The sequence below is a fragment of the Lonchura striata genome, chromosome Z, assembly GCF_046129695.1.
Source record: "Lonchura striata isolate bLonStr1 chromosome Z, bLonStr1.mat, whole genome shotgun sequence".
Taxonomy (NCBI): Eukaryota; Metazoa; Chordata; class Aves; order Passeriformes; family Estrildidae; genus Lonchura; species Lonchura striata.
Genome location: NC_134642.1, coordinates 2980218 through 3005546, shown reverse-complemented (window position 1 = coordinate 3005546; position 25329 = coordinate 2980218). Strand labels below are relative to the sequence as shown.

The following is a 25329-nucleotide window of genomic DNA, read 5'->3' as shown; positions in this document are numbered from 1 at the left end:
TAAATGTGGCCACAGAAGCTCCAGCATCAGAAAAGACCTTTCCAAGAGTCAGTGCCAGACTTTGATTTTTCCGAGATGACACTTAAATACGAGCTAATTCACTTAGTGCATTTATTATCCAAATCTGACCTTGTCAATGATAACAATATGCAGTATATAATCTTGAAGCTTGAACCAAACTAAACCTGTTGCCATACACAATTGCAGCCTCTCCAGGCTCATGAGAGGAGGGAGTTCATAAAAATTTTCAAAAAGTCAATATCCATGTTCCATTCTGAGCTACAGTATGTTTCTTTCAACCTGACTTCTTCCATTTTGCAAGTTGAAAAATACTACATACAGCACTTCATGTGGTACAGCAACACCATTTATAAGTCAATTCATCTTCCCCCATTGAAAAACACATATACATTTAAAAACTACAATTGTTTCCTTGAACTTATTGTTTAAAAAATACAATAGTTTCCTTGCATTTGCTGTTAACAAGTTGAAAAAGTACAACAATATTACATAATGCACTTTGAGTGGTATGTCAGCATCATTTCTAAAAGTCAGGTCACCTCCCCTCTGAAAAAAAATACATATTAAAAATCACAGTTAGTTTTCCTAAACTTATGTTGCCTTTTAAAAGCATCATAATTACAACTTTGATGCAACAGAGATTAATTAATTCAGATAATTGCTGAAGTGGCATTAGTAGAAAAAGCATGAAATAGTGGGCTTTATTTCACTTTGTTTCTTATGTTAGTTTGCATGTTCTAATGGACCCTTCCCAGAGCCTCAGGGCTGGATAAACTGGTTCTGTGAACTTGCAGCAGAAGGTGTGCAAATGAGCCATGCCATCGCTAACATTGTAGAATGAAAGGATTCCTGCTTCATAATCTAGGAAAATGCCAATGCAATCAGGATCATCTTCTATCACGATGGGGATTCTCTCTCCCTTGTGAAATGCCCAGTATTCAAAATCAAACTTCTTAAGGCACCAGGATGCTCTATTCCAGCCCAGGCGACAGGCTTCTGAGTCTCCTTTCCTGCCAATGGTGGGGTAGGCTGCGCCAATCCACCATCCTGCTCCAGCCCGAAGCAGGTCAACCTCCCAGTAATGGCTCCCAGACAGGAAAGCGTCTCTGCTTAGCACTTGCCATAATTTATCAAATCTCTGGGGACTACAGGGGTAAAATATTCTCCTCCAGCTACAGCTTACTTCAAGACGGTCATCTGACAATTTCAGTCTCGGGTGAATGCTGTCGTATTCCCAGGTTGGTGATCTTGCATCTGCAGTCAAAAGCCATAAACATACTTGCTGCATTTCTCATGACCCTTGGAAGAAGTTATAAACCACCTGCAGAGGAGCCCACAATTGGAAGTGTCTTGGGACAGTCAGCCTGCAGTCCCAGGAACACAGGCTGGAAAAGGCACGCCAAGGGGATCACAGCAGGGCACTAACATTGCTGCCTCCGCACCTCTGTGATCTGGGCCAACCATGGCAATGGGGACTCAGCCACAGCACCAAGGTTGCTTTACATTTAGGGCTAGGGCTCAGCCAGAAAGGTCTGGAGAAGGCATTCCAGTGTGAGCAAGGCAGGGCCCCAACACTACTGATTCTGTGTTAGGGATGGGATTCAGGCACAGAGGACACAGCTCCGGGGACACTGGAGCTGGAAAATATGCCAAGTGCATAAAGCAGTGAACCAACATTGCTGTCCCCACACCTTTCTAACCTAGGGCATCAACCACAGCACTAAGCTGCCATGTGGGCTAAGATCAGGATTCAGAGAGCCACAGAGCCTCTGGCTCCAGAGACCCAGGGACTGCAAAAGGCATGCCAAGGGAATCACAGCAGGGCACCAACACTGATGCCTGCACACCTTTCTAATTTGGGGCACTCATGGGGATGGGATAAGGTGAAGCCATACACAGAGTTACAGTCCTGTGGTCTCTTCAGCCTGGAGGAGACTGAGGGGAAACCTCATTGCAGTTCACAACTTCCTTGTGAGGGGGAGAGAAGGGACAGGCACTGATCTCTGTGGTGACAATGACAGGACCCAAGGGAAAGGCCCGAAAGTTCTGTCAAGCAAGATTTAGGTTAGACATTAGGAAAAGGCTCCCCAGAGGGTGTTTGGGCACTAGAACAGACTCCCCAGGGAAGTGATCACAGCACCAACCCTGACAGAGTTCAAGAAGTGCTTGGACAATGCTCTCTAGACACATGGTCCTATGCAGGCCCAAGAGTTGTACCCTAGTGATTTTTGTGGGTCCATTCCAGCTCGGTGATTCTAGAACTCCAGCAAAATCATACTTACGTTTTAAGAAAAGCAACCGATCAATAGGAGTCATGGTTTTCAGCACTGTCCCAGGCTCCTTCTTTGCAGTGGGATTAAGGCTACTGAAAACATCTGGGCAAAGATGAGAAGGGACAGCTTAGGGAGTCTGCCAGTTTTTCAATAATTTTCCAACTTCATGGACACACTATGTTACTTTTTCTGAGGAGGAGCTACTCACTCTGTATGCTTTCAGTTTATGCTCTTTGTAGAGCATGGAGATGCTGCTCTGGTGTTGCCACAGAAATACACAATTGAGCACAACACCAAGTAATCAGACCGGATTCCTTTAAAAGTAGCATTTACCAGATGAAAATAGCCAGGCAGCTGAAGATAGCTGCAAGTGCTTGCTGCAGAGCACCTCCACCACCACTGCTTTTTAGCAGTCCTACACACATCCTGCAGCGGTCTCTCAGATCAGATGTGACCATTTGCCCCAACAACCTGCTAGTGTCTTTTTGGTGGCAGTTCTCTGATAAGGGATTAAAAGGCAGCTGGGTGAAATGCGATGGCCAGTGTTGCCTGCTCACTCAAAGAGCAGCAGGATTTTCCCATGGTTAGTTTTGTGGCTCTGTGCCCCATTAGGGAAAATCTCCTTGCCCTAATCACGCCAAAAGTCATTTAAGGATGAAATAACAGCTCAAAGACAAAAGGATTTCTAAATAGAACACGTCAGCTCAGCTTTACAGTACTAAAAATCATCAATTTTTTGAGTATAATTTTTTTGACTGAGGCAGCTTACCATGTACATCAATTAGAAAAAAGTTTAGAGGTAGCCCAGTGCCAGAGCACTTACACTCAATTGTAAGTGTAATTGTAAGTAACTGAGACAATAGATGAATTCTATTGGTGTGATGGTTTACATTAAATTGTATTGAAATACCTGATAGAACTTGGGCGGGGGAAAGCCAGCAGACAAACCAAAGATCATTTTCAGAGTTGGAAGAGAAATCTCTTACGTTCCTAAATCACCACTGCTATAACAGCATTACACCCATGCTGTCAGAAAGCAATAAACATGCCTGAAACACTGTTGTTTCTCCAGATGATTTGGTAAAAAGTCCTGTTCTTACTTAAAAAGTACACTTTATTTGCAAAGAGAGCAGAAGAAAGCAAAATTCAGAGCATTCTCCCAGGTACCTTCTTTAAGCCGTGCTTCCAATGGTTTCTGTAGAATGGACTGAAGAACTCTGATGAAGTGTTTATAATGGTTAAGTAAGTGTTCAAATGAGAGAGGTACTGGATGCCACTTTTCTAATGGGTGCCTGGATTCCTTAATTTCCTTCTCAATTTCCGTGTACTTCTGAGTGCAGAAAGCCAAACACTACAATTAGCAGAGACTGTGACATGAATGGACTCTTCCATCCCAGCTCCCATACACCACAGAGCAAGGACAGCTCCAAACTTTGCTGAGATCAGCCTGCCTTTTAGCTCATTAGCCTGCCCATTACCTCCTCCTGCCAGTGGAGCCACACCAGACATGGTTAACCCAACAGCCATGGTTAAAGAGATCCCTCCAGGATGGAAATGAGTTTAGCCTGGCCAGGACCCGTTGTGGGAAATTCCATTAATGGCAAAATCAAACTATTAGGTTTTAAAAGCAATCTGAAGAATAAAATCCAACTTCCCACAAGAAAATCTCCACAAAATCACCAAGAGCAGCTCATGTATGGAGGTATGTTGCTAACACACACAGCAAAATGCCAGGGTCTTATCACAGCTATGGAAACTCAAGTCTGACACATTGCTAGGATGCAAAAATGCTCCAGAGGAATCATCCTATAAGAAATTGCATCTTTTGTCTTGTGTCAGGTCATAAGCACATGGCAACATAATCTTTCCAAAGAAGGTGAACATCATTATCTATAGGCAAAAAGAACAACATTGCCCCCTCCGGTGAAGTGGAGGCTTAAGGTGATTAGGATTTCTTGCAATTAAGGAAATGACATATTTTAACTTCCTCCTGAGGTTTCCCAAGGGCTGGCTTTTCTCATATCTTCATATTACACTGGACAAGAAAATACTTGATACAGCATTTGTCTTCAGGATTAAGAGACATGTATCTGTCTTTTCCATCTATGCTTAAAATTAACATGAATTTCATACATACCTGAAATCAATGCCATAGCAAGAAGACCAAATAGCTCAAAAATCAAATTTGTTCACCAAGACACCAACACAAAGCAAATTAAAAAGCACTTAGGAAGATGCTGCTTACATACAGAAGGATCTATAGAAGACATCACTAGAGAAATTCAGGACTGTCAGGGTAAGAGGTAGAAAGAGACCATACAATACCACCTCCAGCAAACGAATAGGATCACTGTCCTGTTGTATGTGTCTGATTCGATGTGTGAAGGTCTCTAGGGCTGCAAGCTGTTCTTGACAGAACCTCAAATGCTGATCATGTGTTCCCAGGGCTTGCTGAGTCTTTTCATCAATGAAGTTTTTTGCCAGACTCTCTTCTTCCCGAAGAAGTAACTGAAGCTCAGCCATTTTTTCTGACAGCTGCCGTTTCATCATATCAGCATGTGCCTATGGATAAAGCAGAAGAATGTCTCCCCCCTGCTCAACCATAAACATTTTAGACATTTCTCTTTCAGGCTTTCAGTGCTGTGTTTTGGTTGAATTTTACTGATTTTCTCCATCTCTTCAGAAACATGTCTCTACTCCTTAAAGGGAGCACAGACATGATCTACCTGCTGATGTCTAGATGGAAAAGAGTGAAGGAAGATTCCAAGATGCCTATTTATGTCAAAAAATCTGTTTTCAGCTAGAATTAACAGGGTACCAATTGCAACAATAAACAGAACTTGCCCTTCAGTAGCAAGACTTTGACTGCTTTTAAAGCAAGCTAGAGACAAGTAGCTGGTAGGAAGAGAAAGCCTCCAAAACAAAGTGGCATCAGACCAAGTCTCTAAAGCCCCCTCAAGCTCATACTGGCATTTCTGTAACAGAACTGCCTAGTGATGCTCCTTAGAGCAGAAGTCATTTCATGTTCTATAAATGAGGTGCAGCTTAGCATGCATTCCCATTCTTAAGATAGAATCAACAGAACTGTTCTTGTGTTTACTCAACTCTGAATGCAGAAAATTCAATCATGCAGTTCAGAGCAACACAAGATACATAAGCGTAGCCAGAATAACATAGCCAGCTGGGGCTACCTGCTATTCCTCTGCATAAAAATTTCACTCTTGGTCTTCCAGAAATGTTCAGCTGATCAAGGAATGAGGACCAGATCTTTGGAGACTCTCCCTCTTCCCTCTCTTTGGTAGTGTAATATATTGTGATGAACACAAGGAATACACTCTTCTCCTCAGAAGCAGCCACCCAATAGATGGCTGGGCCTTTGAATAGCTACAGAGAAGAGAAAATGTCTCCCCTTGGAAAACAACCATCCGTGGAGAACAAACCACACTTTACCTTCACATCCTTTACAGCCTGCTCAATGCTCCTTCTGTTGCCATCTTCTTCCTCTTTTCTCTCTTCTAGATTCTTCAAGCACACTGACATAAGTTCCTATAAACAATGAAACAAAATAAAACAGTTTCATAACATTTGTAAAAACCAGAAACAACTCTCCAGCTTGATTTCCATATAGGGGGGCACTGCAATACTCCATTTCAGAATCAGAATATTCAATATAATCAGAATTGGAAGGTGAAACTCTTAAACTAAAGGCCTTTTATGAGGCTTATGAAGGCCAGTATAGTGATGAACCATAAGGATTTCAGCATTTCACCTGGTGGTTATACTGGTAAGGTTTGAACTGCTGGGCAAATTAGCACCACCTTCTTAAAGCACAGGGAAACCTAAAGTGAAAAAACATATTCTATGGTGCTGCGTATTACGTGCTAATGTATTTAGCAGCTGAAGTACTTTTATTGAGAGGGTAAGTGGAAGGTTCCATTTAGCCTCAAAATCCAATTAACATTCAGGATGCTTCCCAGTGTACAAATGACCAATCAGATACCCCACTATCACCACAGTGATGCTGTAGACTGAATGTCTGCAACAGCAAACAGTGTCAGCATGGCTGGTAATCAGTCACAGTGTCTGTGACACTTGGTGTGCCCAGCACAGCATAATTAATCAATGTTCTGCTTATGTCTTGTGCCAGTTTCTCTCCTGCGGCCCTCTGAAATTGGCTGCCCTCTGCCCAGCAGGTTGAAAATCTTGGTGTGCCTCCTAAAGCATTTTTGTCATTAGTAATGTGAAGGATACAGTCAATGCTGTCCCACACTCTCAGTGCTCTGGTGCCAAACCAAGCCCTCAGTAAATACCAGGTAAGCTAGGGCCAGCTGTAGATGCTATCAGTGTCCTCTTCTGCAGCTGAGACACAGCCAAGGACACCTGCATGCAATGTACCACTTCACTGCAGCAGCCCCAGGGCAGCACAGCATTTAAACTCTGCAGCATGGACAAACAGAGCATGAAGTGTCGCCTCATGAGCAATGGTTTGCATTTCTGATGTGTCTCCTAAGAAAACACATGCAGTTAGTCATTTGAGTATGACAGAGTCAGGAGAAAATGGGCTCCCAGCAAAAGCCAGAGACTCTGCATCTGGAAGGCCCTACATCTATGCAAGCAGGTAAATGTTCTTCAATAGAGCAGGGTGCCCATGATATTTATTCAAGTCACAGTTTTATAGTCTCATCTCTGAAGAACCAGAAGAGTTCTACACCACTAGAGGATTCAGGAATTCTATCAGGTACCAGCCTAACTTAGTTTATTTTGCAGCCTATACCTCATTCCTTTCCTCAAAGACTGACAAAGATCACAGAGAAAAACCCAGTCTTCCTTCTTTGCTAGGAACACACATCACTTTGTGCACTCACAACAGTGACCATATGCAAATACTTACATTAATTCCAAGTATTTTTGGTTAAGCATTACATTCTTTACAGAGGTACATGAAAGAGCTCCTTCCTACCAATTGAAGACTGTGCCAGCACCCCATGTCATTCACATTGAGGAATCAACTCTGAAAATCTTCCTTTAGGGATTGCCTGGGTGCTTTAACTCATTCAAGTGAAAACACTGTAAAAGCAAGGATTTCTGAGATGACACTCCAGTCAAGCTCACAGGAAACCTATCAAGTGCAAAGAATGCTAATCCTGTGTGCTGCATTCAGGAGCACAGGGACCATCCTTTTCAATTATTTGAAACAATCTCTGCTCCAGGCATGAAGCAGCTGATGGACCTCGCACAATAGTTTTCATGTCTTCTTAGCACTCACAGCTAGGATTTACTGAAAGAGCTGTGGAAGATTCTCAGTGCAACAAGTGCTGCCTGGTTGATGTCATGCCACAAGGGCTGTACTGAATAACTGCTCACAGCACACGAAATCACTAGTAAAAATACCATCTCTTAGGCTAAAAATATTGATTGTTTGTGCCTAAAATCTCTGCAGCACACCAGCAGGCAGGCGCAGTGCTCTGCGTTGCTCAGACATCGTAAGTGGTTTTACCTCTGTGCTGCTGTTTGTGGCAGCACAGTGCACAGTCCTCTGCCCTTGTAATGCTCTCTAACATGAAGTGCAACAGACTGCTCCAAGGGTTTATCATGACCTGTGTACGGACTCACAATCTGTGTGAACTTCCAAGCAGGAAGTTCTGTAGAACTGTTCTTCTTAGTGTCTTCTGTAGGAAACTTCCTACACTACTAGCACTGTTCCAAAATATCACACAAGGCACGGGAAGGAACTTTCTGAAGTTGTAGAGAAAAAAGAAAGAAAAAACAAAAAAAAACCAACAAAAAAACCCAAAAAAAAAAAAAAAAAAAAAACAAAAAAAAACGAAGGAAAGAAGAAAGAAAGAAAGAAAGAAAGAAAGAAAGAAAGAAAGAAAGAAAGAAAGAAAGAAAGAAAGAAAGAAAGAAAGAAAGAAAGAAAGAAAGAAAGAAAGAAAGAAAGAAAGAAAGAAAGAAAGAAGCTCCTGAACATCAAACCTCTGTGTTGCAGTATTTTAAGTCTCCCAAGGTTAGTACCACAGCATGCTGGCCTTACTAAGCCTCCTGCAAGGCTTTCCAAGCAAAACAGCACAGGCAGGAGTATTGGCAAACTTGCAAAACTTCCTGAGGATATTTGGTGGACAGCTACACTGGGATGAAGGAAAAAATCTTAGGGAACAACCCCTGGTCTGGCTGTGACTAGGATGGAGTTAACTTTCCTCACAACAACCCTTGTGTGCTGTGTTTCAGATGTGACTATACTGTGAGCACACAGAAGACCAGAAGGGGACACAAGGAGATGACCCCTACTAATAAAAGAGGTAACATGTACCATGTAACATCATATTCTGCAAACTGCAAGAGGGCTGTTTAGGTGGGTTAGCTGTCTTTTGCTTGGGAACTGTGTGGTGAGTGTCAACCTTTGCATCACTTTTGTTCTTCTCTTCCCTCCACTACTTCTTCTCCTATTTTTTTTATCTTAATCCATGGATTTTCTTGGTTTTAGTGTTCCTCTTGCCCTGTCCCACTGGGCAAGGAAGCCTAGTGAATAAGCAGGCAGCTGTGTAGTGCTTAGCTGCCTAGTTAACCCACAACATCCTAGAGGAGTTATCAGAGAACTCTGCACAGGCAAGTCACTGTGATCTAGCCAGCTACAATGGTGGGGCCAGGGTGTAAACAGAAATGACCTTTCCCCTTCCCCTGATGGAAAGTATCTATGTTTCGGTCAAAGGTTCTTCTAGCCTGTCAATAAAAACAAATTTCCTGGGACTGCACTCCTGATTCCACGTACAAGGTCTGTGGATAAAATGCTGCTGAATGTGACCGAACAGTCAAAGTCACTTCCTCCTTGCCTCTCGATTTTTACTTCCGTTTTGTGGACGCTCAGATGTGACTGATTAACTCTTTCCTCTTTGTGAAAAACACCAATCACTTGTTTCTTAAAGATTTTAAAAGTTTAATAATAATAAAATGGTTGTAAAAATAGTAATGCAATTAGAGTAATAAAATGTAGAGTCAGGACAATTAAAAGACAATAAAAAGCAAATAATTACGGATGTGTGGATGCTCTCATACACTAAGTCATGAAAAGCATGTCTTGTGAACAAAGGAATCACCTTAAAAGCAATAGCCTGTTGCATATTCATATATCCTTCATGGTTATGCATACATTCTATTTAAAACAAGAAACTCTGTCAGTTGTATGTGAACTGTTTCCTTTAATCCCCATGGCATCTTCGAGTCTGAGCAAGACCTGAAGAAATTAGCTTCTTCTGATAAGAAAACCCTAAATTCCTATTTTCTGGAAGATTTAGGTATTCCTCGAAGCAACTATCTCATTCCTTTAAAAAAACCCCTTCACATAGCAAAGTTTCTATTTTAACATTATGTTGGAACCTAAAACTACATTTAACACACTACTTAAGAGAATTTAACACAGCACAGCTTTCTAGCATCACACATATAATATTCATCGTAACATTTGCAAAAAGCTGATCATAAAACATGCATTTTACTCTTTGTACACGAACCACATCCTTGTGCACTGGCATCAGGCTCTACAAACCACTTGTAGAGGTTTGAAACTAGCAGAGAAAATACAACAACTTTGTTCTGCTAGTTAACACAAGGCAAGTCTGCTAGTCTACGCAAGGCAAGTTTGGAGGCTGCGCTAATACTCCAGAGATGCCACCATCGCACTCTAGCCAAAGCAAACGCAGCGGCGCGCGTTCGGGGAGCAGATAACCGGCGAGACACCCGAGGGGGTCTCAGCTCCCGCTCCCACCCCTGCCGGGCACTCACCTGGGCGCGGCGGACCGCCTGCGGCAGGAGGCAGGCGCGGTGCCCGCGGTGCGCGCCCAGCGCCGGGCACAGCGCGCACACGCAGCGCCCGCAGTCCTCGCAGAACAGCTCCAGCGGCCGCCCGGCGTGCGCCCCGCACGGCCCCGGCTGCTCCAGAGCCCCGCACGGCCCCAGAGCCCCGCACGGCCCCGGCTGCTCCAGAGCCCCGCACGGCCCCAGAGCCCCGCACGGCCCCGGCTGCTCCAGAGCCCCGCACGGCCCCGGCTGCCCCAGAGCCCCGCACGGCCCCGGAGCCCCGCACGGCCCCGGAGCCCCGCACGGCCCCGGAGCCCCGCACGGCCCCAGAGCCCCGCACGGCCCCAGAGCCCCGCACGGCCCCGGCTGCTCCAGAGCCCCGCACGGCCCCGGAGCCCCGCACGGCCCCAGAGCCCCGCACGGCCCCGGCTGCTCCAGAGCCCCGCACGGCCCCGGAGCCCCGCACGGCCCCGGAGCCCCGCACGGCCCCGGCTCCCCCTCGGCCATGCCGGAGCGGCGGCCGCAGGGCGGGGAGGGGAAGGACGCGGGGCTGGGAAGGACGTAGGGAAGGGAAGGATGCGGAGAGGGGAAGGACGCGGAGAGGGGAAGGACGCGGGGAAGGGAAGGACGCGGAGAGGGGAAGGACACGGAGAAGGGAAGGACGCGGGGAAGGGAAGGACGCGGGGAAGGGAAGGACGCGGAGAGGGGAAGGACGCGGGGCCGGCGGGGCGGGAGCGCGGCGTGCGGAGGGTGTGAGCGGCGGGGCGGGGCCGCCCTCCGGGCAAGCGAGACGCGGCTGTGAGCGTGGTCGTGGTGATTTATTAAAAAAATACGGATATCGATCTAGTACCGGTATCCAACTGTGGCGGGCAAAAACTCTCTAAGAGTTTAAAGTCAGAAAGTGTGTGTTTATTGCGATGCGGGATAGCTCCCAAATACACACCGCGCCTTCCAGTTGATTACATACTTTTATCCATACAAGTATTGAATACACAAAATACAAATACATATTCATCATTTTGGTACATCCTCTTCCTCCCTTCGTATGCTAATCACTCCAAAAGCTATTATGCATGCGTAATTTGTCCCTTGAAATGGGTCGGTGTCCCTTTCATGGGGAGGGGTCCCAAAATGAGGAAGTCAATGAAGTCTTCCTCGTTCTGACCTTTCTACCTTTTCAATGCAAATATGACAAATGAACTCTTGGTAGAACTCCCATTCCTTGTCTTCAATTGGTTTCAGAACAGAGGAGGCTCACAATTGTCTTATGTTCCTAAAAGCTATTTGTCAGTTTGTATATTCTTCACTATAAACCCAGCTAACTAAACATTGTGCTGACAAGCAATCAATTATTAGTTAACTACTAACTCCTAACTTCATCAAGGGCTACTCATTTATTTTCATTAACTCTAGTGAGGCTTATCTCTGGCTAAAATCTCTAAAGTCCTTAAAATTTACATTTCATTGGCTGTGGCTGTGACTGTGGCTGTGGCTGTGGCTGTGCAGGTGGAGGGCTTCAGTGCCCCCCGTGCCTCTGGCCCTGCTCGCTTGCCCCGGAGCAAGCCCTGGGAGTGGCCCCCGACCGGGCCCGGGTTGGGAAACTGACCCATCTCTGGAATTTCAGCAGCATCAGTGTGGGTTGGTGATGCTCTACCTCTCTCAGCCCCAAATTATTAGGCTAACCCAGAGATACGAGGCTTTGAGGGGAGGAACATCAGGAGATGGGCAAAGATTCAAAGGAGACTCTAACCCTGATGTGGCTGTCCAGCTTCTTTATTCCATGAGATCCGGGGGAAAAGAGAGGGGAAAGAGAGTGAACAGGAAGGGTCATGGGCTTATCCAGGCTCTGGACAGGGAGGGCTTCTCTGGCTCTCTGCCAACCCCATCAGGGCAGGAAGGAGGGGACACTCTTATCTGATCAGAGTCGCAGGGGTCCCTGGAAATGGGGAAAAGCACAGCCCGAGTGCACTGTAACAGGGTGAGCTTCAGTGTCATGGCTAAGTGTCCCAGACTGAGAACCAAGATCTTTTCTATTTGCCATCTGTGTAGCAGTTGTCTTCTTTTAATTTTAAAGTGAGCAGCTTTCCTTATCTCTATCACAACCAATTCTCCCTCCGGGGAGACATCTGCTGATAATGGGTATTGAATGTCACTGCCTGACTGGTAAGAACTGTAACATCCCATTGGGAGGAGCCAATCATTCCTACCTGGATATAATCTGGGTCAGACTCGGCCTTTTCTGTTGAATTCCAAAGAGGAACAGTTGGGGTTTTCCACTGTACCTTCAGAAATAAACTACACCCATCTACAGCATCACTGCTCCAACAGAACCACACCTGCCACTGCAGCAGGACTGCAGCCACTCCAATTTGGATTGTAACCAACATGCTGGCCAAAGGGGTGTCAGGTTGTATTCTGACTCTTTTTCTTTTTTAATATTGGATGTATTTTGTTTCTTTTCCTTTTTCCTAATAAATTGTATTTCTGACTTAGAGTCTCTCACTGGTTTTGCTGTCAAACCAGAACACTCAGCAAAACATCTGATCCAAAAATGTGGGGGAAAATTGTCTTCAGGGTATGTTTTGTAACTTTCTATTTTTCTATTAGAATTTTGTGCTCTGAATAGTCTCATTTATGGAAATCAAAATAGAGTGCTCATGCTCTTACAGTGTTTGCACACTTACTTTCATTGACTGAAATTCGACAAAATTCATACTAGTTTTTTAAAATGCTTTGTTCTTCCTGTGAATAAAAGCAATACGGAGTATCCGCACACATACACATGCGCATACACACACAAGATGTGAAAAACAAGGAAGATATTTAAAAACCAAGAATTTTGGTGCAACATGTGGGAGTCAGAATATGTGTTAGTACATCAAAAAATGTTGAGTACTGAGGAACAGGGGCAGTCATGCCAAAACCAGGCAGAATTTCATGGCTGCAAATATGCTGCTAACATAACCAATGATTTAGAAAGTGCCTTTTGTATGTACAAAAGTCAGGTTTTTTTCTTGGAAGCGTTTTGTACAGACCCCAGGCTACAGACATGGAATCTTAGGGATCATTATGGATATCTGTAGATTGTTTGCTCTTGTTCTGCACACTCAAAGAAAAGTGCCAATGTCTGCTTTAATGAAATAAGAGTTTCACATCCTCTTTGGTGCAGTTTCACCGGCTCTGATGCTTGACCTCAGAAAGAAAGATTTTCCTACTGTCAATCAACACTTTTCTCATTACAGCTGGAGCCATGCTGTTTCACCATGCCTTTCCCAGGGGAGTTTTAATCTCATCTTCTCCACCTGTGCCCATACAGGACCTGTAGATAGCACTCTTTGCTGTGCTAAACGTTGGCAATTCCAGACCTCTTTCCTCAGGCTCCCAGCCAGAGCTCAACCTGCAGCTCCCACTGCAGCTGCACCCTGAGCTACCTGCACAGTATGTTTGCCCCTTTTTTTGGATTGAGCATATCTGCTAATATATTAAAAGGGAAAAAGAAAGCTTTCATAGCATTTTACACTGCCCTTACTTACATTATTGCAAGTAACAGAATTAAGGCTAACATTGTTGTCATAGGGTAGAAATTATTATTAAGACAAGATCAGGAAAGATTACTGAAACTTATTTATTGGTCGACTTGTTAATCATTCACTACTTGTTGGACATGAGACTGGTCTATCCAGTTTTCCTAATAAAAAATTTTAACAGAAAAATTAAAATGTTAAAGAACACAGAAAGACAGCGTATGTTTCCTCCCATTTAGAGTCTAATTTGACTTTTTTTGTGAGAATATCTTGCTTAGCACTACATCTGCAAGTTGTGTATAATTTACTTCTATTTCAAGTGGGCTAGGTTGATGCTATTGTACATACTTTCTCCATTCCTCGAACCCTTTCTGTATTTTATATATAAAATACTGGGTCAGGCGTTCTTTTCCATCCAGAAGGCTGATCTTAGGTGGAATATAAGTTCCTGACAGAGCTGAATGTCTTCCAAAGAAACTTTCTGCCAGTGCCACAGATTGTGATGGAACATTCAAAACATTCCACAAATTTAAGGTTTGTGGCCATTTCAGGTAAATTCACGTGCATATTTTTGTGTCCTGTTCATCCCCTCTACATGTCCTGAAGATTGTGGGTGATACAGTTAGATGTAATTTTCTCTGTGTTCTCAAGGACTTACACAACTCATTGTTTATATTAGCTGTAATATGAGCATCCCTGTCTGATTCAATAGACTCTGTAGAACTCTATATCTAGGTTTAACTTTTTAAGCCAAGGCCTTTTGTGCTCCCCTTGTGCCAGCCTTTTTTGCTGAAAAGGCTTCTGCCCAGCCTGGTAGCTGATCTGCTATCACTGGCAAATGTTTACATGCAGCTGCAGGCGTCCACAGACTCTACCTGTAGTCACTGAAAAGATAAGTGGATTTTTAGTTAGTCATCCTATCTGTGAGCTTGGTCTGATACTTGAGAACTTCTGGTAGACTGGGAGCCTGTTTGTGATCCTTCTTGCAGTGGCATAAATTCCTGGAGCTGCCCATTTTTTTCTATTTTATTTGGCTAGCTGTTGCCTCTGCCTCTCCACCTACTTTGTTGTGAAACCTTATAACCACACAGATTAAATACCTCTTTGGAAGAATTGGCTTCCCCCCTGTAGACCACATTCCATCATAATCTTGTGTCACCTCCCACTTTTCCCACTGTTTCTTTCCTTCTGTTGAGCAGTCCTTCTCATACATGGTCTAGGGTCTCTCAAACTTGGCCATTCACTCTGGTTAACCAGAGCCACAACAGCACATGCTCTATCATCAGGTAGAGGCTTTAGGCTCACTGGACTCCAGGTGCTACATCCTTTTAATATTATCTGCCATTGTGAAGATCAGTTCATATCTGTGTGCCCATTGCACTGTTAGACTTGGGCTGCAGCATCTCCACACCATGTGGGATAGGATAAGGGGAATAACTAATTTCTAATATTTCTGCTGTTGTTGCCACTGACTTAGGCTGGTGCTTCTGCTGCAAGTGAAGCTAATTTAACTGAGTAATATACAAATAGTCTCTGATAGGGTCCTAAATTATGTTATTCCTTTGCATTCATGTGCATACAGATTGAAGGGTTTTGTATATATAACCTAGGAGCCCAAGATCAGGAGCAGACACCAGAGCTCCTTTAATTGCTGTGTAAACTTATTTTTTCTCCAGGTCCTGTGCAATAGACTTTATATCTTTGCTCTTGGTTTCCTCAGTCAGAGGTTTAATCAATTCCTCTGCTGCAGGAATATATGGCCAACAAAATCCCACAGCTCTGAGCAAAGCTGGTACATGCTTTTTGTGACTGGATGTGATCTGTCAGGGCTCTCCTCAGAGCTCCTGAGGTTATGCTACTGCACTGGGTCCCCATGACACCCCTCCCTGCCAGCCTGGATGCAGGGATCTGAACCCAACGCCTGACTGACTGGTGGAGGGCAGGGCAGTCATTGCTCATTCATCCAGAATGGTGCTTGCCTCTTGCTCATGAGGTCTTCAGCCAGGTCTCTGGTTACAAGCATTTTAATCCTGGTGTAGCAATGAAGTAAAAGTTTGAGCTGGTGCCTCGTGGAGGAACCCTGAACAAAAGGATTACCTGGGCATTTATACCCTCAGAGTTTGTATGGCAGAAAAGTCTGGGGTCTTCCAAATGAGTCTTCAGCTCCTGCTGTGCCTCAGTGTCCAGTCCCCAGCCTGCTGCCACAGCTCCCTGTGCCCTTTCCTGTACCAAGGGCTGGCAGTCCATGGCCTCTGGCTCCCACCAGACTCAGCCTGCAGCTCCCACTGCAGCTGCACCCTGAGCTGCCTGCACTGAATGTGCTCCTCAACACACGGCTGGTCTTCATCACCACAAAGCCACACAATGCTGATGGAAGATACCCAGCTCAGGACTCTGGTTCCTTTTCTGGAAAACTTAATCCCCAGCCTCTTGGTGCCCAGTCTTAAATGCTGCAGAGTCACTCAATGGGTTGGATAAGCCCAGACACGTCTTGATCTTTGTGAAGTTTATGTAATCTTTGCTTATCCTCTGTTTTATACCCTCCTTGTTTGTAATGACAACAAACTCTGAGGGCATATTCCAACTATTGCCCTGGTTGCTGATAAGAACATTAAGGCACGTTGGGCTCATCTTCTGTCCCAGAGGAATGGCACTTGTACCCAGCTGCAGTTCAGGTGTTACAGACTATCTACCCAAACTCCAACATAAGGCTGTCTCTAAGGCCGATTACTATTTCAAGGCCAATTAATTGTAGCATTAGAATTTGCAAATTATTAGTACCTAGGGCATTTCCCATTTCAAATAAACGTACAGAGCTAGATTCTCTGTGCTTTCTAGTGTTTTAAATTGTTTACCGTGGAGAAGAGAGTTGTGATAAAACTAAGTCTGTTTTAGTGTACAGTTTACAGGTCTTGGTGCAGATCTGGACATCTTTGTAGCCATCTACAAAAAACCAACCAACCAACTCAAAACCAAGTGGAATCACCACTTCAGCAAAGACATTGAGGACTGTAATTTGAATTGCACTAATTCACCATCTAGCACCTGGTGTTCTAAGCCCCCAACAGGATCAAAGCTGCATATCCAGCAGGGAGATGCTCAGATCAAGGAAGACTGGTTTCATGCTGGAAGAAAGAGTGAGGAAGAGACAGCAAGTTTCAATGTAAACACACAGTGTGGATATGCAGCTGGGAAAGGGATTGACACTTAAGGATAGAAAATGTAGAATTTCTGCTTGGCATCCTTAGCTCTGCATCCCACATGCCCACTCACTCTATTTTGTACTGACTTAATTCTATTTTCTTCTTTTCTCTTCCTTTTTGTCTTACTTCAGCCACGGATTCTCTCTGTGACATCCTGTTTGCTACAGAGAATGCTCTAACTGGGAGTAAGGCAAAGACCTTTTTTTTTCCTCGTATTATCTTTTCCTATTTACCTCTATTTAAGACAACATTCTGATTTCACTTTCTATTTTTTCTATTTTGCTTGTTCACCAGGTTATTGATTAACACTAGCATCAAAAACACTCTCCTAGGACAGCCCTGCAAAGGTAGCACTGAAATCCATCTCCATTCATTGAGAACTGACATTTTCTTAAAATAGGTGTTCCCTGTCCTCTGCTTACCCATATTATCCTGGTGATCAGTTCTTTGTAATATTTGCTCAGCACTGCCAATTGCAGAGCAGGTGGTTCTTGCCTGAGTAACAGATTGTTGTCTTTCAGGGGCCAAAGTACAGCAGCTGAAGCTGCTACCAAAAATGCACATAACACATCTCCCCAGAAAATTTCCAGGGAAATAGAAACTGGCCCACTGAGCTGGGGCAGAAAACAAGCTGCAGATTTTTGGAAAATGGGTCCAGGAATATCAGCAGCTATGTAGGTACCATTTATGTACCATCTGAGGTGCAAGAGGTGAGTTACTATGTAATAATGTAATTATTCTATAATAAGAACAATGTAATTATTACTATGAAATAATGGTAGCCACAGCTGCATCTACATACTTATTTCAGTCCTGCCTTACTTGTATTCAAAACCACACTAATAAATCTACATCTTACCTGCCACAATTTAGATGCCCTGTCAATGAAATTATGTCACTTATGAACAACTCACATGGAAGCCACCCTTTCAAATTAAATTTGCTCCTACACACCACTTTCCTTTTCACAGAGTCTGTTGTTCATGGACAATGTTGGTACCTACTGGGCAGAAAGGATGCCAAGCAGAACACTGCCCGTTTGAGGACTGTGCCTTACACAGCCAAATTTTGCCATTTTTGCCACAGTGACCCTGTCCCTCTGCACAGCTCACTGAGAAAAGCACTCCCAGTCTCATTCACCTGAGAGCAATGCTAGCAACACCTCTGAGGTGGAAAGGTGCTACCTCATGTCATGGCTGTACCACAAAGCTTCAGCAGGACTGTAAAAGATTCAACACTTTCTGCAGCATCCACAGCAGCCTCCACAGCATCCAAGGGCGAGCTCTGAGACTGGTTTCCCCCAGCAGTACCAAGTGTCTGCACAGCTCACAAGCAGCTTTGCCACATTGGCAGCAATATTGTCCTTAGCTGTGTCTGTGCTGTGCTGCCATTGTCACAAGGGGCAGGAAATGGGTTCAGCTTGGCAATAAACCATGACCCCTGCCACCACTGAAGGGGAAACACTCCATGTGGGGAGGTGGGGGAAGGCAAAAGGGAGGAGGAGGACTGGGAGTATACAGAATTTAAACGTTTTGTGTTCTGAAACTGCAGCTCTGAGACACAGCCAGATGCACAGGGCAGTGGAGGCAATGCAGGAAGAATTAGTTTTTGAATTGCTGCTATCTGCAGTTCCTAGGGAGACTGGAAGCCTTCTGCTGGTGAATGCATTTTGCCTCATCCAACAGGCACAGGGCAGCAGGGGCTTCTTGTGCCTGGGTGGATACAGGCTTCTCAATCTCTCTTTGGCTTGTTTTTTCCTCCAGGTCCCAAAATAAAAACTAGGTAGAAGTGCATCTTTCCATTTCAACTCTCCTACAGAGCCACCTACCTAACAGTCCATGAAATGAGGGCAGAAATTCCAGTCAACAGACTCAGCAGTGTTTCTAAAGCTCAGGGATGCTGTGGTATGTATCACTTGATGCTGAGATTCCCCCTAGCATCAGATCTTGCAAAATCCATCATAAGCAAAATTATGGGCTCTCTGAGACAATCCTCAGGAAGACCAGAGCCCGAGGGTATTTGGTATAAGTGGTTTCCCAAGGAATAGTCTCTTCAGGCTTGTGCTTGAGGCCCACGAAGGACTGGAGTGGGGCTTTCCCCTTTGCTGAAGTGGCTATTTGTGAGAGCCCTGAGCAGGTGTGTTGTTCCTCCCTCACTGAGCAGTGATTAAAAGAGGCATGTGGGGAGTGCAGTGAACAGGAGAGGGCAAACAGGGCGTGGCACAGCTCAGAGGGCACGGCGTGCCATGCCATGGCACAGCAGTTCACACAGGAAGGGTTGCAGGGTTTCTTGCTAGTCAGTGTCACTGTTTGTTGTGCACGGTGTTTCTGTTGGTTGGTAGGTTTTAGCATTTCTGGTAGTAATGGTTTGTACACGATCAAAAACTGTAGTTAGTACAAGTGCATGTAATCAGATGGAACCCTCCAAAAAGGATGAGTCTGTCCAGACCCATTCCTGTGCAGACTGAGTTTATCTGTGGTTTCAGAGGGTGTTTTGGTGGAAACCTGCCTGGGGTGTGAACAGGTGAATGATCTCCTTCCACTTGGAAGGAGATTAGAGAGGCTGAGCTTAGAGACGAAGTTGAAAGTCTAAGGAGCATCAGGGAAAGTGAAAGGAAAATCGATTGGTGGAGTTCAGCCCTTCCATCCTTGAGGGAGGCCCACCAAGAATCTGAGAACTCCCGTGCCTTTCACTGTCAGACAACAGAAGGACGCCTGGTAGACGACGAGGAGTGCAAGTGGGTACCTACTCAAGGAGGTAATAATAAAAATTCCTCCCAAGCCAGGTGCCACAAATAGGTATGATCCCCTGGATCTAGAGAGGCAGCCAGATGGTTTAGAAGAAAATTATCTGCCCAGTGAGCCTCCCAATTATGATTAATCTGTGAGAAGATTCACCACCTCTAACATCAAAAAGGAAAGAAGGGTAATAGCAGTGGGTGATGTTGACTGCACCCACCCCACAGAGAAGTTTGCTGCCTCCCTGGGGCCAAGTATGAGACATTACTGAGAGACTTTCTGGGCTGACTCAGCCCTTTGATTATTATCCACTGCTGATACCCCAGGCTGGCAGTGATGAGATTGAAAAGAGCAGTGTCAGGGCAATTAAAAGGGACTTTAGGGCACTGGGACAAGTGGTTGATACGACAGGGGTACAGGTAGACTTTTCCTCAGTCCTTTTGGTGGCTGAGAAAAATGGTGAAAGCAATAGGAGAGCTCATTATCAATAAGTGGATCAAGGGTTGGTGCCATCAGCAGAATTTTGGGTTCTTTGATCATGGGGCAACTTTTCAGCATCTGGCCTGCTGGAACCAGATGGGCTCCATTTCTCTGTTAAGGGCAGAAGAATTTTAGCTTGTGAACTGGCAGAACTTTAAAGTAGGTTTGAAGGGGGAAGAAAATGCAGCTGGGCTGTCTGGAAGCAGGCCCAAGGGTGATAATCCCGAGTTAGGGGTGAAATCAGCAGCCCAGCTGAGGTGCATGTACACCAATGCACACAGCATGGGTAACAAGAAGAGCTGGAGGCCGTGGTGCAGCAGCAGAGCCATGATGTAATTGCCATCACAGAAACAGGGTGGGATGGCTCTCATAACTTGAGCACTGCAATGGATGGCTGCAAGCTCTTCAGAAGAGGCAGGAAAGGGAGAAGACGTGGAGCAGAAGCCCTTTATATTAGGGAGGCTCTGGATGCCAGTTAGTGAAACTAATGATGATGAAGTTGAATGTCTACAGGTGAGAATTAGGGGGAAGCCAACAAGGCTGACATCCTACTGGGAGTCTGTTATCATTCACCCAACCAGGAAGAAGAGGTGGACAACTCATTCTATAAGCAGCTAAAGAATGTCCCTGGATCACCAGCCCTTGTTCTTGTAGGCAACTTCAACCTGCCAGACATTTGCTGGGAACTCAGTACAGCTGACAAGAGGCAGTCCAGGAAATATTTTGTGTATGGAGGACAGCGTTTTGTCATAGCTGGGGGGTGAGCCCACCAGGAGAGGAGCTATGTTAGATCTGTTATTTGCAGATAAGTGATGAGTTGTTGGGAGATGTGGTGGTTGGAGGCTGCTTGGGGCACAGTGATCATGAAATTATAAAGTTTTCAGGATTTGGTGAAGTCAAGAGGAACATTAATAAGATTTTTACACTGGACTTTCAGAGGGCAGACTTTGGCCTATTCAGAAGACTTATTCAGAGAGTTCCTTTGGAAATAGTCCTTAAAAACAAGGAAGGGTAGACGTACATCAAAATGGAGATTTGAGGGCACAGGAACAGACTGTCCCCAAGTGACAAAAGACAAGTCAACGAGGCAAACGTCCAGCCTGGATGGGCAAGGAGGTTTTGAGTGCTGTGTCCAGTTCTGGCCCCTCAGTTTGAGAAGGATGTTGAGATGCTGGAGTGTGACCAGAGGAGGGCAACAAGGCTGGTGAGGGGCTTGAAACACAAACCCTGTGAGGAATGGCTGAGGGAACTGGGGTTATTTAGCCTGGAGAAAAGAGACTCAGGGTGACCTCATCACTCTCTACAACCCCTGAAAGGTGGCTGTGGTCAGCTGGGGTTGGGCTCTTTCTCCAGGCAGCACTGACAGAACCAGAGATCACAGTCTCAAGCTGCACCAAGGGAAACACAGGTTGCATATTAGGGAGAAATTTTTTACAGAAAGGGTGATAAAGTTCTGCAATGGTCTGCCTGGGGAGGTGGTGGAGTCACCATCCCTGGATGTGTTTAAGAGAAGATTGGATGTGGCACTCAGTGCCATGGTTTAGTTGAGATGTTAGGGCATGGGTTGAACTCAATGATCTTTAAGGTCTCTTCCAACCCAGTCATTCTGTGAATTCTGTGTGAATTAATTAGCAAATAGTCTCCTTAATTCAGCAAATCTTGTCTGTGCTCCAAATTTCTCATATCCAGAAAAAGATTTACCAAAGCAGATCATTGATTATTTTCTTAATGGATTCAGACAGGATGTACCTTTCACTTCAGGTATGGAGTTCTGTCAAAACAGCACTCCTACCTGCTACCTCAGGATGAATTTAGCAGCTAATCATTCCACATGACCTTTAGTTAATCTGAAGGCTTGTGCTTCTGGCTCTCATCCCTAGCCCCCCATGGTGGTAAACTGAAGTCACACAACAATTCTTTATCTGCTTCTCTCTTCTTCTATTAGTAAATTGATGAAACTTGACTTGTGAGGACATTACACAAAAATGAGGGTACACAGAATTATATGACCATACAAATTCATTACTGTGATTGTGTCCCTTGTGACTTCCTCAGCATCTGGTATTGATATTCATGAGTAAACGTCAAACCCTACAGAAGCTGTATGGTTTCCTGTCCTTTCATGTACAGTTAATGATTGTGCACTGTAGAAACACATGCATTTGTTGAATGAAACACCCCATAAAAAACAGACAGATGGTTTGGTCACAGAACTCATTTTAGCATGTGAGTGAGCAACCATCCAAGACCAAAACCGACATCTTTTATTTTTTAATGCTATGTAATTTGTAGTATTCAACTGCATTTACCCCTTTTGTGGCAAACTGATCATTCTCCATGCTGAAGTCTTCAAGACCAAGTGTAATCACTTCTTTTCATGCTCTGCAACCTCCTTTACCTGCTGTTTCCTTAAATCTGCTCGTGCTGGCCCAAGATGCAATGGTATACAGAGGAAGATGAAAAGCAGCAACAAGTTTTAAAATTTGGCCTTGCTCTTCAGAAGGAAAAGAAAGACATAGCAAAATGAAATCAAAGTGCTCCTGGCCCTGCATGTTGGACTAGATTTGGGGAGAAAGGAAGTGGATTTTGCAACAGTAGCAATGACCTCTGTACACAGAAGGGATGTGGTCTATGATCAACAGCAGGTCAGTAAATGACAGAGCAAGAGCAAGCTGAGAGAGAGAACCAATACTTCAGATAATGCAAAAACATGTTTTAGCAGCACCACTATGCATAATTACTTCTTTCAATTAGCATGATTCTTTAGTGATTTTTTACAGAAATACTTCCTAATTACTATGTAACACTATCACAGCTACTTGCTATGGATTTTTTTGAAGATGGTGGACCATATAAACTTGATAGTCTGTACCTCATCTCATTACTAGTCTGTTGCACATGAAAAAAATTCCATTCCTTGTTTTGAGTACAGCTCCTTCTCATTTCTCTTGCTGAACTAACAGATTTATATTCAGTTTTTAAATAAGACTATATGATGGCTCAAGCTTTTAGTACTCAAATGAGCTGTGAATTGCTGCTTCTCTCTCCATATTCTTCCCTTAACTGCCTCTCAAAAAAATTAAACATTCTCCAAACGCCAGCAAACATGGTGTGGTGAATATTATTCTCCTGCAGAAATCTATGGGAAGAAACAGTGAGACAGAGGAACTTGGTGGGGTATCTCCCAGGACATTTATAATGGAAGAAATAATGTTAACTTTAGACTCTTCTAGTGGTGCCAGGATGAGCCTTTCCAAGATGTCCATTTCAAGATGAGGATTTGCTGAGTTTTGTTCTAGGTACGAGAAGTCTGACAGTACCAGAGTTCTCTTACAAGTGGAAACTGCACTTTGAGACACAGTGATGTGTTATGTGGCACTGTGCAATCCACTGCAAAGGCCAGCATGTGCGACTGTGTTAGGCAGAATGTGCATTTCAAAACTGATGGCTCACAAATAGAGTATTTGTGTGCTTGAACAAACACAGAGCTTTGTGGCTGCAGTAATTCACAAACTCATATAATATGCTGAGTTGGAAAGGACCCATCAGGATCATTCTGTCCAATTCCTGATCCTGCACAGCACCATCCCCATGAATCACACCATGTGCCCAAGAGTATTGTCCAAACCTTTCTTGAACTCTGTCAGGCTGTGACCACTTCCGTGGGGAGCCTGTTCCAGTGCCCAACCACTCTCTGAGTGAAGGACCTTTTCTGATCATGCAGCCTAAACCCCCCCTGACTCAGCTTCATGCCATTTCCTCAATTCCTGTCACTGGCCACAAGAGTCAAGAGATCAGTGCCTGCCCTTCACTTGTGAGGATGCTGAAATCACAACGAGGTCTCTCATCAGTCTCCTGCAGGCAGAACAGCACAAGTGACCTCCAGCTGCTCCTCATACGATCCCCCTCCAGACCCTTCACCAGTTTCACTGCCTTTTGAGCATTCTCCAAAAGCATAATGTCTTTTTTGTATTTGGTATAGGTGAGGCACCCCCAGTGCAGAGGGGGACAATCCCCTCCCTTGCCCAGCTGTGATGCTGTGCCTGATGCACCCAGGACATGGTGGCTCTCCTGGCAGCCAGGGCATTGCTCACTCACATTCACTTTGTCAATCAGGACCCCTAGCTCCCTTTCCATGGAGCTGCTCTCCAGCCTCTCATTCCCATCTATACACATACACAGCGTTGCCATGGCCCACTCACAGAACCTGGCACTTTCCCTCATTAAACTTCACACAGGTGATGCCTGCTCAGCCCTCTCATCTGTCGAGGTCTCTGCAAGGCCGCTGAAGGAGTAGACAGCTTCTCCCAATTTAGTGTTGTTGGCAAATGTACTTAGTATCCCTTCCAGTCCTGTGTCCAGGCCATTTATGAAGCTGTTGAAGAGCACAGGACTGAGGACAGAGCCCTGTGGAACCCCACCAGTGACAGGTCACACCAGTCTGATGTCACCCCATTTCCAGTTCCCCTTTGTGCCTGATCCTTGAGTCAGCTGCTCACCCACCACGTGATGTGTTTATCCAGCTGTGGGCTGGATGTTTTGTCCAGAAAGATACTGAGACAGTATGGAAAGCTTTACTGAAACCCAAAAAGATTTCAGCACCTGGCTTTCCTTGCTCAGATAGGTGGGTTATGTTGGTGTAGAAGGAGATCAGGTTGGACAAGCAGGACTTTCCCCTCATGAAGCTGTGGTGGCTGTGACTGAACACTGGGCTGTCCTCCAAGTGTTTTTCAGTACTCCCAGAATCATCTTTTCCACAATTTTACCTGGCAGTGAAGTGAGACTTCACTGTAGTTTTAGGGGTCTTCCTTCTTTTCCTTCTTGAAAACTGGGATAAATGTTCACCGGCTTCCAGTCACCTGGAACATCTCCCGATTCCCAAGACTGCTCAAAAACCATGGAGAGAGGCTTTGTGATGACATCAGCCAGCTCTTTGAGGATTCCTGGATGAATCCCATCAGGCCCCATAGATTTGCAGGGAGCCAGATGGAGATCTTGCATAAAAGGATCTTCAGGGTCAAAAGGGAATTGATCTTTCTCAGTCATGGTTCTCCAGCTCAGGGCACTGAGACCTCCTTGGGGTCAGTCATCCGTGGCCCATCATCCATGTTAAAGACGGAGGCAACGAAAGCACTGCACACCTCTGCCTTGCCCCTGTCCCTGCTTGTGAGATTACTTTCCTCATGCTCTAACAGGCTGGTGTTATTTCAACACTGCCTTTTGCCATTAATGTAGTTGAAAAGACTGTTTTTATTGTTCCTGTTTCTGGCCAGCTTCCACTCCAGTTGAGCTTTGG

The 25329-nt window shown here is 44.9% G+C and overlaps 1 protein-coding gene across 1 annotated transcript; it reads right to left on the bottom strand.

The window, feature by feature from the left end:
- Positions 1 to 349: 349 nt before the first annotated feature.
- Positions 350 to 24224, bottom strand: TRIM14 (tripartite motif containing 14). Its single transcript, XM_077790187.1, has 7 exons — positions 24132 to 24224; positions 10074 to 10265; positions 5745 to 5840; positions 4623 to 4856; positions 3462 to 3624; positions 2304 to 2396; positions 350 to 1275 (listed from the first exon to the last, which is right to left on the bottom strand). Exons 1-7 carry the CDS (start codon positions 24222 to 24224, stop codon positions 740 to 742), a joined length of 1407 nt encoding a protein of 468 aa, XP_077646313.1. The 3' UTR covers positions 350 to 739.
- Positions 24225 to 25329: the final 1105 nt, after the last annotated feature.